Raw genomic sequence first — 15,245 nt, 5'->3', positions numbered from 1 at the left:
GAGTGGACTTCTCTCACATTCTGTCTTGAGTTAGTCTTGCACTGTTCTGTCTCTCCTGCCAGATGGTTAGCTCCTCATTCTTGCATGAGAGAAGGCATGGCCCTTCTGTCACTACAAATACATAATTCTTGTTGTATGAACATCATGACTGCTTTCCTGTAGCAATGGGGGTCTGCGATGCAAAGTAGCCCTCCCTTCTCAGCTGGGGCCGGTTCTCAGCTGAAGAATGAGCTCCATTATGAGAGAACTCAGTACAGCACAGCTATCACCTGTGGGAGAAGTGAGTCTTCCAGGTGGGAAGGGGGATGGAAGATGAGGGAGTGAGACAGTCTGAGAAGCTGAGGCTTGTCTTTAAAAAATTTTTTTTTCAAGCATTTATTGGAACACCTGGGTGGCTCAGTTGGTTAAAGCGTTGGACTTCAGCTCAGGTCATGATCTTGAGGTTAGTGAGTTCGAGCCCCAGGTTGGACTCTGTACTGACAGCTCAGAGCCTGGAGGCTGCTTCAGATTCTGTGTCTCCCTCTCTCTCTGCTCCCCCCAACTCTCTTTCTCAAAAATAAACATTAAAAATTTTAAAATAAAATGTTTATTTTTATTTATATTTTTCTAATTTGTTTTAAATTTTATTTATTTTTAAAATTTACATTCTAGTTTGACATATAGTGGAAAATGTTTATTTTAGAGAGGGAGAGAGCACAAGCAGGGTAGGGACAGAGAGAGAGGGGGACAGAGAATCCGAAGCAGGCTCCACGCTGTCAGCACAAAGCCGGACCGGGGGCTCTATCCCACAAACCATGAGATCATGATTTGAGCCCAAGTCAGAAGCTCAACCGACTGAGTCACCCAGGCACCTGCCAGGCGTCCCATAAGTCCCCCAGGCACCCCGTAAGGCCTGTCTTTTAAGGGCTCAAGGAAGAGATAGGGAAGTCTAGGGAATGTTCTTCAGGAGGTGGGTAGGGAGAGCTGGGAAGGAAAGATAGCAAGGTGCCTAAGCAGTTGTTCCAGTTCCAGGTGGGGACAATGGGGCTGCAGCTGAGGATGTTGGGAGTCGTCCTGTGCTTGGGGAGGCAGGTCTGTTACAATTCCAGGGACTACACAGTCTATGGCCATACCACCCTGAACGCGCCCGATCTCGTCTGATCTCGGAAGCTAAGCAGGGTCGGGCCTGGTTAGTAGTTGGATGGGAGACAATTCTAGGGACTACACACATCCAAGGTTGCTTGGGCAGTTATCCTTCCCTAATGGGAGATTTGCATTCTCTGTTAATTTCCCACACTGCAAAGTATAGGGCTTCCTAGTTTGGTTTTATCAATGAGGGGCATTTTTTTACACCGACTTTTCATCATCTTTACCCCAGAGAGTGGAGCACAGCGTCACATACCTAGCGATGCACCAATACTCAATGAACTGAACACTGGCAGGAGCTCAAACTCTTTGCTACTGGAAGTAAATATTTTTAGGGAATCCAGAGCGTAAAAGACAGGGGTGAGGTGCTTAGAAAGAAAGACAGAAGCAAGTCTTTAAAATATGTAAGCCCGAACTGCTTCAAAATGCCTGTCTGCTTTCACAACTAGACAGTTTGGATCTGAATGGGGTGGGATGCTCTATAAGGTGGGAGGGTGGGGTTATCTTTGGAGTAGAGCTGGTTAGCAGAATTATTCTTATGAATATTACAGCTCTTTTTAAAATTCTGCTCTTAGTTACCAAAAGGCTATTAAGTTGTCCCACGGATTTCCAGTAGTGTTTGCATGAATACCAACTGAAAGCTAATTTACTCTGAAAACTTGGCTGCTTGCTTCTGGAAACTTTTTCAAATCATGCATTTTCTATTTTGTTTCTCTCTTTCGTACTCATCTATGCTTTAAAATCACAAAACCACAGCAGTATACTATGGATCTGAAATATTTCCCAAAGGAGTCCTCTGACCTTTTGTTTCCTGAGATTACTGTACTACATACTCTGTATGGTAGTTCTTTTCTGTTTTTGATTTTTCAAGGGCGCAAGGCCTGCTTATGGAGAGTTTTTGTACAGCAGGCCCTGTCCCCTCATATACACTCACAGTGAGGGGGCTCTGTTTTCTGCCTCCTTCAATTTCTTGCCTCTCTGCTCCTCTCTCTCCACTACCTCCTCCCCACTATGGGGGTGGTATAATAAAGAGACTGGAGATAATGTAAGCACTTACGGAAATGCAGAATAAGAAAGTAACATGTGAGCTGGGAACTGATAGCGTAAACAGAACAATTATAAAATTTCTATATGGAACATGAATCACTGTGGCTTCACTCCAAATGTGCTGCAGGAGATAGGCACCAAATATCTCAAAGCCTTTTAGTGCCCACTATTGCATTCTGCATGCATGCTGTGTTCTTTTAATAACTATATTAATAACTACATGGCAAATTTATCTTAGGAAAATGAAAGACTGAGGAATAACACCAGCCTCACATTTTTGAAAAAAATTTAATTACATCCTGTTTTCTCTGAGAATTAAGTCAAATAACATTTAGCCAATGCTTTGATATGATAATGAAAAGTTAAGGTTACTTCCTCTTTATGCACTTACTACCCTATAGGAACAGCTCAGTTTCAGGTTCTTCCTGTTTACTTGCTGTCCACTCCACCTCCCCATTTAGTATTTCTTCATTTAGAGTATCTGGTAATCCACTGACTTCAAGAATGAATATCTTGAAAGGAATTTCTCTTTCCATTTCATATCTTACCTTTAAAGTGCTTTTGAGAATTCTCAGCCTGTGTAGTTTTTCATTCATCACAGGGTCATTACATCTCTTTATAAATGATAGCTTGTATTCCATCTTGGTTGAAATGCGATGTTCTCCCAGTGGTGACAGACTGGCTTGCTCCAATGCCCTGTATAAATCTTGCAATGAATCTCCTAACTTTTCTTCCCTACTTTCACCTGCAATGTGCAAAAAAAGAGAGAAATGAATCTGGTGTAATGAACACTTATCGGATACTCCAAAAATCTACTAAAAAAAAATCCAAACCATTTGAGAAACAGAATAATGAATGATTGGGAAAACACTCTATTACATTAAAAAAAAACCCACAGCTGCTAGTTATAGTGGGTAAAATTTTTAAAATGGTCAAATAATAAGATGTTTGATTAACAAAATATCTCTTAATAGCAAATCACCATACATATCTTGAGTCCATTAAGTTCAAAGATAGAGTACAAAAGGTACACAACACAGAAACAATCCTGCACATAATTTAATATTTTAACACATTAGTGAATATCCCTTATCATTATACTGAGAAGCACAGAAGTGCTGATTAATAGAGCTCTCCTGGTTTAGCAATACTGAATGAGCTGGTTTTTACATTTTTCCGGACTGCATAAGATGGAATGGCATTCACTGGAGTATATTTGATTATAAAAATCTTCCAATAGTGTACCATAGAAGATCATTAGGTTTCATGTGACTGCCATAGTAATGCCTGCCACATTGTAAATACAGTAAATTATCATATATTACCATTAAAAATATTGCTTTAATTAAAATGAAATATGAGAATATGTTTATGTGCAAATGTAAGGAAAAATCTGGCACATACTAAGAGAAGCTACGTAGCATTTGTAATATCTGGGAGGAAAATACTGCAATTAAATATTTTTGAGAAAAAAAATTAGAGACTGGTTCAGGAAAGGAACTTAGATCTATCTGAATAAATCAAACTCCCATCTTCTTCTTTAATTGCCTGAATACTGATGTCATATCTTTCTCAACAATGATAAAGATAAACTCGGATTTTGCTTTGAGTGGTAGACAGGATTAGGGCTATATTACATTTCCTTTAATAGAGAGCCAAAGAATCCTATTTGAGGAATACTAATTATATTGGCTCAAGGAGTAAATATGGAATGTTGTTCATTCTACCATGGTCCATATGAATATTTTAGGTTTGCTGACCTAGTTAAAAAAAAATGGACTCTCTAATTGCTAATTGATAACAATACTAGTTAACACTTGTATGTGCCGGGCAGAAGGGTAAATGATTAACATTCATGATCTCTTTTAATTTTCACAATACTGAGAGTAGATGTATTTGGTTTTCATTTTACAGCAGGGAAGCACCTTGCTCAAGGACATACTTAGGAAGTGTAAATGGTGGAGCCAGAATTGCAACTGGGTAGTCTGGCTCCAGAATCCATGATTTTAACAAGAATTCTACACTGCCAATTTTGCCAGTGTTCATTTCAACTGTGTATTTAACAGTAGGTGTTGATGAATTTGTGAGGATTCCTTAAAAAGGAGCATTCTAAAAAAATGTTTGAGAGTGTACCTAAAGTGCCCCCAAAGTCCATAAACACAGTACCTTAACTTGAAAGGATCACCTTTAGGGTTAAAAAATAGCTTCATTTCAGTTTCATACTCAAATTTTGGCGCTACTGCTGAGGTTAGCAACTAATGGTAGGTATGGTTATTGAGTCTTTCCATTAGAAAGTTCCTTGTTATCATCAGCACATGCTATCATTAATTCCTCTATAACGAATTTTTAACTTCCTAATCATGTACCTAAATTAAAACTATGAAAATACAAAAGCCCCTTTAAACAACAGCTTTTTAATTCTCTGTTGGCTCATCCTTGAATGTCTGCAACACCTAGAGGATTTCGAGGGATGGGTGAGTGGAGGACTGCGAAAAGGAGGGAATTGCTTTGTGGGTTAAGAACAAGATGAAAGTAATATGGGGAATTATGACTGAGAATGGTTTGGAGCCAGGAAGGCACAAAATCATAAGGTCATTCAGAGTAACTAAATGGGAGTTGTAAAAACAAGGATATATTTGAACAGCATAATTCCATTTCATAAAATCACAGGCCAGGAAAGGACCCCAAGGAATTAGTTAGTAGTCCTCATTCTTTTTGCCTCAGGGCAAGACTGCATCTAAAGCCAGATGTAATTTCGTAGAGCTGGGGTGAGGGGGGATGGAAGGCCTGACTTATGTGAATTACAGTAGTCAATGTATCAGGTGGCCTACTGTATTATTAGTTTTTCAGTTTTTGAAAGAATATGAAGAAAAAAAGGGATTCAGATGAGAGTTTCAGGATTTAAGGGAGGAAGAAGTATTTTTACATTTTATAGAGTAAATTTTTATTATACAATAACCTTCCATAGTAGCTAATACTATAGCACATATATATTTTCTTTAAAAACATTCTTACCCAGTATTCTTTGTCCCCAGTTCTTAAAGTTTGTGGAATACTGGGCTAGGGAACTGATTTTTTTTGGTAAAATTTCAATGTGGTTTTACTTTAAGAAGGGTAAATAAAGATTTCATATTAAAAAGTGACAAACACAGCTATTAAATAAATAAAAATGGAAAGTTTTTTCCCCCTTCTTGCTGTTAAGGGGGAAAAAGCATTTAAGCAAAGGACAACATAATTTTGCGAAGAATCTGGTTTGACAGCTGTTAAGAAGAATTGAATATAGATTTATCTTTGGGCAGCACATTTGAACAAGGAATCACAATGAGACGGAACACAGAAACATTTCCAAGTATATTAAGGGAATAGTGCGGCTCCTATTAGAGATAAGTAAGGCTCCCCTCCCCCCAGTCCATACACGTCATACACATATGCAACACCACAAGACAGAGCAGTGGGATGAGAAAGGATGAGGGATTGAGATGCCAGGCTACCACAAAATGCCACCAATTACTTAACATTTTAAGACCACACAAAGAGTCCTTTTATTGTTAAAGGACGGGGGTGAGGAGCAAAGTCACATTATAAATCTGATTCACTGTGCTCAACAGTCAAAACAACACAGAACTCAACATTCAAGACAAAAACAGACCTTTATTTTCTTTTATAATTTTCAATTGGTTTCCTTGATTTTTTTTTCTCAGATGAATAGCAATTAAGTCAATTGGAGCTACTGTTGCAGCTGAAAATATGAAAGCACCTTTATTTTCTTCTCGTTTTGCCCTCTTCTTCATCTCCTCACTTCTCTTCTGGTTTCTCCTTTTTCAACTTTGGCTTTTCTTATTCTAGAAGAGGCTTGCTTTTGAAGATGAGGCAAGAAGTTGTTGACTTCGGCTTCCCAATGGACTTGCCTTCAGTGTACCAGTTCAGCCATTTGGAGCACTGGCGGAAAACCAGCTCTTTTGCAATTTGACAGAATGTTTTCTGAAAGTTGGCAGAGTGCAGAAGACCTCATGCAAACCACAGGATGCGCATAGGAACCTTCTGCAATTCCTAATGAGGAAGTGTATCAGCTGCTACAATGGAATTTTAATTTGTATCCAATTTACTCAGGAATTCTGGGTCTACGGCAGGAATAAATTCCCTCCCAAATTTTATTTGTGGTTATTTTACAATATGCAAATTGATCCTGTGTCAGATGACATACTCTTCCACTTTTATTAAAAGCAAAGTGAACATATAAATTTCCTCTTTCCGATATAAAATTTCATTGATAGATTTGAGGATCACAATAAAGTCACTGATGGATTAAACTTGTATTCTGTGTTTGGGGGGGTCATTTCTGGCTGTGTCCTACTTGGTAGGGTTGAAAGAAGACCCCCTATTGTCTCATTTATACTCTAACTACACTATGAAATATGGTGACTCTAGGAATGTGGTATCACAACAGCTCACTGTCCGGCGGTCTCAGGTGGCATGTGACTTCCAGGTGGTGATAAAGAAAAGTTCAAGGAAAAATATTAGCTAATGCAAAATAATACGTTGTTGGAACTTTCTTGCGAGTGGCTTATTAGCAGATGATAATGCATTTCTCATACACTGAAAGGTCTTTGGGTCGACGTATTTCCCTACATTCATGCTCAGTGGTTTCCAAACTTTTTTCTTTGTGCATCTTTACCAGTTAAAACACTTCTATTGTTGATAACCTACATATATGTATTACTGTATATTAATAGATATGCATGTTATAAAAAAGACACAGAAAATAAATTCGAAAGGATGAATTATAAAACCTGAGGAGAAATTCCAATGTTTTTTCTTCCTGAACCTTAATGGCACTGCATGTACTCTCCTTCAGAGACAGACTGTGACTTTCCCGGAGCAGAATACACCTCCCTCTCATTTGCGTTCCCCATTCTTCTACCTGGCACAGTGCCTTTTGCACCCAACGTTTAAAGTGAAGTACTCCAAAGAGGGCTCCCTATCAGGTGACTGTGTAATTTTTCTGACAGTCTATTGTATAATTTCCTTCATGTTTCCTTGGTGAACGTTAAGGAGAGCATAATATAGACTTGGAGACCTAAAATTTCATGCTGGTGTCCTTCCCGTTTCCCTGACCGTGCAATGGCAATGTTGTAAGAGAGTAAAAAATAAAAATAAAACAAAACGAAATGCATATACCAACTGGGCTCTTGAAGAACCAAGCCAACAACAGATAATCAGTTCTGGTACATGTTTTGGAAGGGAACCGTGCTCTTTTAAAATTGGACAATGATGTCCTCGTGGAAACAGTTGTTCCTTCCGCAACACAGCGGGGTAATGCAGAAAGCTGGGAAAAGCTAAGTCACAAGTGAGAGAGAAGGCTGGACATAGCAGCATTAGTCACCAGTCAGATGTGAGAGGCATTCGTTCTTGTACAGCCGCAGAGTGCTCTGAGGCTTCCAGGCTGAGGGCGTCACGTATGTGGAGTACTATTCTTGTCATGAAGGGCAATTAACATTTGCATTGAGACTCGGGAATATTTTCTGTGAATACTAATTTACTACCACGCCATAATAAACAACTTATTTATATGTAGGTGACAATTAAACGTTTAATGGGTTCAATGTAGACAGGTTTAATGCTTCTAGGTTTTATGCTAAAGATGATTATGTATTCAGGAGTTTGCACTGTAATTTGAATTGTCTTATAATTAAATATTAGATCTCTTAATTCATGTTTTTATATAAGTCCACTAGTTATGTCTAGCATTGTAAAACTGGAGGGAGGGCAGTTTGTTATATCAGAAAAAAAAAGGCAGAAGATATTAAAAGCTGGCTTTTACTTGTTGCTCTGTACCCCACCATCCTTTTCATAATTAGAAGTAATTTATATTCTTTTAGGCAAAATAATAATGATAAAAAAAATGATTTCAAGTGAGAAAAAACTTTCTTTTAAAAGAACAGCTCGAGTGAATCCTCTTTTTAAAGAACATGTGAAGCCTATTCCTGCAAGAATGACCTTGTGCTTCATCAGAATTAAGTATAGCCCATATTAGTGTCAGTCAATCCCTTCTGCACAACATGAAAGCTTACTTCCTAAAAGATGTGACAAAAGAGACAGAACTGAAGTTTATTCTACACTTCATTCTCTAAGCATGTAATTTCTGCCAAATTGTGTGGTTTACTGCCACAAATATGACAGTGGTCAAATTTTCAGGGCACTACAGTAGTTTTTATGATGAATAGTAAAGATGGCAAAATCTTGGTGTCCTTGGCATTGATATATTGATCCAAAAGGAAGGTTCTTTGAAGGACAATCACAAACATAAATGACAGATTATAGATTTGCCCATAGGATATAGAAAATTTAACTAGTAGAGACATGTAGGTCAAAGTACCTTGCTCTCAGATGGGAATTCATAAAGGGGACAGTTTAAAACCAAAGCTGAGAGATGATTATATTAAAAAATCAATGTGGAGTCACCATATTCCTTAACGAGAAAAAACTAAAATTTTTCTTATCATAACAATTTACCATGACTTAAACAGAGAGAATGACCCAAGAAAATCCCACTAATATTAGATGCCAACAAAAAGCTTTTCAATGGATTTCTTCATACCACAACCATCATTTTTACATATACTTAAAAAACACATTAAAATGGTTAGAGCACAGAGGCAAGTGTAAGGCAGATCAATGTGATTTTATTCACAACACAAATTCCATTTGTGGGAAAGAAGCATAGATTTCTCCTCTTTGGAAAGGTATTTACTATCAAGCATACTTAGCAAATTATTTAGCTATCTAAAAAGATTTGATACCAATTGGTCATATTTTTATTTTTAAGTAATTTATATTTTTACAGGTATTCACATTATGCAATACCACACACTGCGGTGACAGGAAGGAAAAAAAACATTTCCAAATACAATGTTAAATTATTTGTTCATTGCACAGTATGAAATATCCATTAATTAGCATTGAAATTATTACAGAGTGTCTTAATCCAACTAAATTAAGGAAATTTCACATCTACTACAGAAGAAAAATAAGCATTATTGAGCCATAGGGGACCCAGTTACATAGTATTAAATAATATCTGCAGCTAGTTCGAAAGACATCCAGACAAAATACTTTTTCAAAAGTGAGAACCACAGCCTACAGATTTGGAAAATTTTACAGAAAAAGAATAGCTCATGCCTGTCCTATGAGGCAACACCATTTGTATACAAGTGCCAAGAAATAAGGAGAAAGTTAGGATTTTAGCTGAGGAATCTAATAAAGCCTGGCATGAGGAATTTTCTTCATTAGTGTCACCGAAAGCAGTCTCTGTGTTGCACCTGAATACACTTTATAATAGAATAAACATAGTAAATTTCAGAGCAGGTTGTGTATACCTTGCCTTAATAGATTACACTTAATTTAGTACAATACAGCACGTCAAGTTTTAAAAATGCAAAATACACTTAATACACAGAATTTGCTTCCTCGCTTTGTCTTAAAGAGGCCACCAAAGAGTCCGTTAAATAGCCAGGGTTGTCTAGTTATCGGAGCTGATCCCTCTCCTTTCCTGGTGTCAGGAGAACACAACTGAGGTGTCACGACACACAGCCCTTCCCCGGTCAGTACCCTTCCCCTTCTGTTCTCCCATAGAAACGGCAGTTTTCTGTCACTGTGCTCCATCTTGATAGGCTTTGATCTTACGCTAGTCCCAGTGTAGGAAGCTTGCATTCTTCTTAAGAGTGGCCTGCCCCTCTTAATATCCCTTTAGGGAGGCCCCCAATCCAAAACACTTGATGATCTAACCTTTTTTAAAAGTCATTTTTCTGTTATAAACAGCAAGGACGAGGCCATTTTAGTTGCTTGCAAGAGGTTGATGTTGAGTCTGCGCCGTGCCGACTCTCTCCGATCTAAATTCTCTAAACATTAGCTTATCAATCTGTGAGTCCAATGGGTTGAGTGCCAACAGAAGTGGATCCGATTTGGCATGGAGAGGTTCTACCAACTCTCGCAGTGTATTAGCCTAATATGATAAAGCAGTGATACAATATGATGAAAGACCTGCGAGTGCCATTATTATTTCCAAAGCACATTAGTATTTGTATTAGAAATACCATCATGCAATACCCATGAAGAGAAAAGAGAAAAAAATGGCTAGAATTGCATATGGTTTTAATACTATCATGTCTTTCTGTTGGCATGCAAGTCTACTTGGCCATAAATGGGACAATTTTTGTTTTTACGCTTGGTTATTTGGAAATGCCAATCTTATGTATACAAAATAATACACAGCGCAGATACATCTTTTCCCACTTCTATACTTGTATATGCACATATATAATTGTAATCAGAAAAGTTTAGGGTAAAAGTATGCTCCATACACATTTAAAATGATCAGTCTTTCAAGAAAATTCAACTGTATTTCTATATGAGATCTTTCCTCGAATTCATCCAATCAAGAAGCATGAGGAAAAATTTTCTGGTCTGCTTTCTACCTAACTGCCCTAATATATATGCTACATGTGTTCATCAGTATGGCTCCAATGAGGAGGCTGCATGCTGACCAATACAAAGTGGAGAGAAATGAAAAGCTCTAACAGGGTAAACACGATGAAATGGTGACTTTACACCTGAGCATTAGCCACATGCCAAGGAATTAAGAAACAACAAAAGACCAAAATTTCTGAGTGACCTGGGAAACTAAGAACAATAAGGATAACATAAACTGTAGTCTTTTTTAGTTCATTTTATTTTGGGTTTTGGGGAATCCAAATATTATCATCAGGCACAAATCAGCCATATTTTTTCTTTCTAGCCTAAGGCCGATTTTTATCTCCAGAATCCTATAGCATCCTTTTTTGAGTTATATTAAGAAGAAGGAACAAAGTGGGAGAGGGAACAGATAAAGCATGTTGCTCATTATTACCTCCCTTAGAATGGGAAGGGAACATGTTGCCCATAGCACAGTATCTAGATAACAGAATACAGCTATTTTTTTTAAGTAGGCTTCACACCCAGCATGAGCCTGAACTCATGACTCTGAGGTCAAGACGTGAGCTGAGATCAAGAGTCAGATGCTTAACTGACTGAGCCACCCAGGCGCCCCAGAAGAACTAATTTTTATTTTATCATATCATACCCTTCTTTTGCAGAAAAGGGCCTTGGAAGTAAGTAATCATGTAGGTCAAATGAAAGAAAAGACAATACTACAATTTGTAGAAATTATAGTACTGGAACACTAACTTTGGCTTGTTTCACTTTATTATGTTAGGTCATGGAATTGCAAACAGCAAAATCAGAGGCAATCTAACCTTGAGCACAAGGTCATTTCCAAATTTAAACTGTTCTTAATTTGTCTATGCAATTCAAACAGTTTCTAAGTTGTTGTTTTGAACACATCCTTCTTTCCCCCTCAGAAACAGTGTTACATGACAGGTTCAATTTCCTTGTGCATCTAACTAATAGTTAAATTTAGTTCACACTAAACCTGAACCAGAGTCCTGGTAATTAAGTCACATTTGGTTACATTTGTGACATTGTTTCTATAGGATTGCTGAAATATACTCCCAGATACTGGAAACACCTCATGGGAGCACCTTGCCACAGTGCAGGATGGTGGGGGAAGAAGGATGGCTACTTCAAATGGTTATAGGACCACCTGGCTGACTCGGTTGATTTTGGCTCAAGTCATGATCCCACGGTCGGGATCAAGCCCCCATGTTGGGCTTGGCTTGGGATTCTTTCTCTCTTTCTTTCCTTCTGCCCTCCCCTCTCTAAAACAAAACAAAACAAAACAAAACAAAACAAAACAAAACAAAACAAAACAAAACGAAACAAAAACAAATGGCTACAGCTAGTTCCCAGTCAGTATACATTAACATAAAAGATAACTCCTTAGGGCAAGATGTTTATTCAACTAGCAGTGGTCAGGACCATTGGCTACCAAATCTTAGGGGTGGAGATTTGCTTATTAAACACAGATTTCTGGGCCCTACCCCTAATCTACTGTATCAGAATTTCTGGGTATGGAACTATGGAACTCAAGAATCTGTGTTTTAAGGAAGCAACCCTGGTGATTCTTGTACCCAGTGTAGTTTGTGACCTCCTGCTTCAGGACAGGCACAGAGGGATGGGCTATACTGTTAGTAGGGCTGTTTGAGTAATGGCAATTTTTTACTGTATATACAAGTAGTCTGTAAGTCATAAGTTCTACAACTATAACACTGTATCAAAGCTCAAACAACTTTAAGGTTTTTGCTGAGGAACTGGATGCAAATGTCTTGGTCTACAGAGAATACAGGAAGATTTGGAAAACGGCTTGAATAAATTCTTTAAAACTTAAATTTTATGTAGTGTCAAATAGCTTATTTTAATTTTTGAGGCAAACAGAACAACTATAAAGATACTTCCAGACTCCAGCCCACTGAATGAACTGTACATCTGTGCATTCTGAATCTCCAGTATAAGAAGCAACGGCAGGCAGATCAGTTATGATGGACTAGTACATGGTTAATCTACGTGAAATCTCTAAAATACAAAATGAACCCACTTCATAAATGATACTGCTCCACATAGGCCTATCTTGGACTTCTGTAAATCTCATACTTTAACTTTTTCAAGTCCTTTTCTGATTCTCAACAGTATTTCCTTTTCTTTCCCTTTGTACTTTTGTGGGGCTTTCTCTCTCTCCCTATTTCTACTCTTCTTTGCAGCTGACAACTTCATTTATCCCCAAATAGTCAAAATATTCAAACCAGTTAAAACTAATTTACTATAATGAGACTATTTTTATTCTTGTTTTTTAAAGAGTAGGTGGAAATTACATGTTCTTGTAAAAAAAAAAAACCTTAAATTACATGGTTCTTGATTGGTGTTTGTTTGTTTTTTTGTTTTTGGCCAGTATCCTAACTATAAAAATATCCCCAGGGCTCTTGGGAGGGCTCAGCCAGTTAAGTGTCTAACTTCGGCTCAGGTCATGATCTCGCGGTCTATGGGTTTGAGCCCCGGGTAAGGCTCTGTGCTGATAGCTCTGAGCCTGGAGTCTGCTTCAGATTCTGTGTCTCTCTCTCTCTCTCTGCCCCTCTCCTGCTCGCACTCTCTCTCTCTCTCTCTCTCTCACAAAAAATGAATAAACATTAGACAAATTTAAAAAATATTCCCTACTTCCTGCTCTTAAAATAAACTTCACTATTTAGCAAGTTTTTAAACAATTATACTTTGAAACAACAGCAACACACCTGCATCTATGCTGCTTCAAGCACATCAGTAATATTTCTTTTTGATATATTACTTAACAAATATTTATTGAACTTCCACTCATCACTGAAACCTTCAATTGTGAGGCCACCAGCCTAGCTGTATAAAAAGAAACAGATTCTGTTTTACTGTTACTAAACCCCTTGAGAGATCAGAAAGGTGAACCCAGATGCGATACCATGTTGAGTCATGTATAAAATGACTTATTCCAGTCTGGATTCACCTCCTATGCAAAGCTCTTCACAGATTGTATCTATGTAGCAATTACTGAGGAGGATATTTCCTTTCCTTTTTGTTTCATAAATTTAAAAATCTCCTAAGGATTATTCAGATAATTAGCAGAAATAGAGATTCTAGAAACATAAGTTTCAGAAATGTAATCAGGCTTCTAATAGTGTACCTGCTAGGAATAGCTGATGATCCTTGAATCAAATGCCTGAGAGTTAGATTATAGGGTAAGGACATAGGCACAAGCATTTGCGAGAGAATGATTAAGTTTGAATTCAAAATAGGTGACAAAAATCTTTTCCTTAATGAATGAAAGAGAAGAAAATATGTGAAAATGGAAATAAGAAGTGCTTAAGCTTCCCAGCTTCCCAGTACTTTTCTACTTCTGGGTTCTAAGGGAAAATTTGGTTCCATCTATTCCATTATCATTGAGATTGAGGGGAAATTTAAGGGCAAAGCTACTGACTACTGGTCTTAAACTGCTAGCAGATAACAAAGGTCACCAAGTGCAGACATCCAAACAACACTGTAGAGTTCTCAGGAGAGTAGAACCGGTTTGTGTGCTTTAAAAAAATTTGTTTAACATTATTATCTGGAGCCTCACCTTTTAAATGTGTGTTCAGATTTAGGTTTTTCTTTTTGAAAAACAGGAATATCTAACACCATGAATTGATAATCAGTGATACTTTTCTCAGTGTCAGTATTGGAAAGAATGGGCTGACACCTTGGTTCAGAATGTTCGAACCAAGAGACTTGTTCATTGTGGCTTGAGTAAGTAGTATCTGTCCAAATTTTGAGAGCCTATTTTCTTGTAAAGGTTTAAGTTCAAAAAGACAGGATATCAGATTTTTAAAAAATTTCTTTGGGGGCGCCTGGGTGGCGCAGTCGGTTAAGCGTCCGACTTCAGCCAGGTCACGATCTCACGGTCCGTGAGTTCGAGCCCCGCGTCAGGCTCTGGGCTGATGGCTCAGAGCCTGGAGCCTGTTTCCGAGTCTGTGTCTCCCTCTCTCTCTGCCCCTCCCCCGTTCATGCTCTGTCTCTCGCTGTCCCAAAAAAAATAAAAATAAAAAAAAAAAAACTTAAAAAATTTCTTTGCTTATTTTTTATTTAATACCATAGGGGAAAGGAACTGGAAAGTCTTTATTTTTATTTTATGATTGAGAAGTAAAATCTTCACAACAAAGTATTCTTTTTTAAAAAAAATAAAGTGATAAGTAGTAAAATGTAATACAGTTTGTTTTTATACTTAAAGCACTTATGGAGATCTTTAAATAGCAATTCCAGGTAAAATAAAATATTTGATAAACCTAGCCACAGGCAAAACAGATAAGGAAATACTGTTTCCATATAATTAGAATGTTCCTCTAAATTGCCAAATCACAGTTCTCTCTGTGTATAATTCATCGGAGACAGTATTTCCTTATGAAAGTAGTATTTCATTGTAATGTACCTATTGCTATACTATGACATTAGAGGGCACTTAGGCTTAATTAGTTATTATGAGTATACCACTTATTTTGGCTTTTTCTACCTGCATTAAAAACCACTATCTGAAATAGAGGCACATCTAAACTACCCTTTAAATGTAAATATTAGCAATCACTGAAAAG

At 37.6% G+C, this 15,245-nt stretch overlaps 1 protein-coding gene and 1 pseudogene across 4 annotated transcripts in view; one reads left to right on the top strand and one right to left on the bottom strand.

Moving 5' to 3' along the window:
* The window catches only part of CNKSR2 (connector enhancer of kinase suppressor of Ras 2), a 306,470-nt gene that overhangs the window by 2,703 nt on the left and 288,522 nt on the right, over positions 1–15,245 (bottom strand). For all 4 annotated transcript variants that reach the window (XM_047075991.1, XM_047075992.1, XM_047075993.1 and 1 more), the window contains one exon: positions 2,721–2,917. In XM_047075991.1, the coding sequence (XP_046931947.1) occupies positions 2,721–2,917 (197 nt within the window). The remainder of the gene's footprint in view (positions 1–2,720; positions 2,918–15,245) is intronic.
* LOC124509704 (uncharacterized) lies at positions 1,099–1,209 on the top strand (annotated as a pseudogene).

This window comes from Lynx rufus, unplaced genomic scaffold (assembly GCF_022079265.1).
Source record: "Lynx rufus isolate CCGP_SWC_20201006 ecotype Redwood Valley unplaced genomic scaffold, mLynRuf1.p SCAF_14, whole genome shotgun sequence".
NCBI lineage: Eukaryota > Metazoa > Chordata > Mammalia > Carnivora > Felidae > Lynx > Lynx rufus.
Note: the sequence above shows the minus strand (reverse complement) of the source record. Positions and strands in the feature narration are given on the sequence as shown.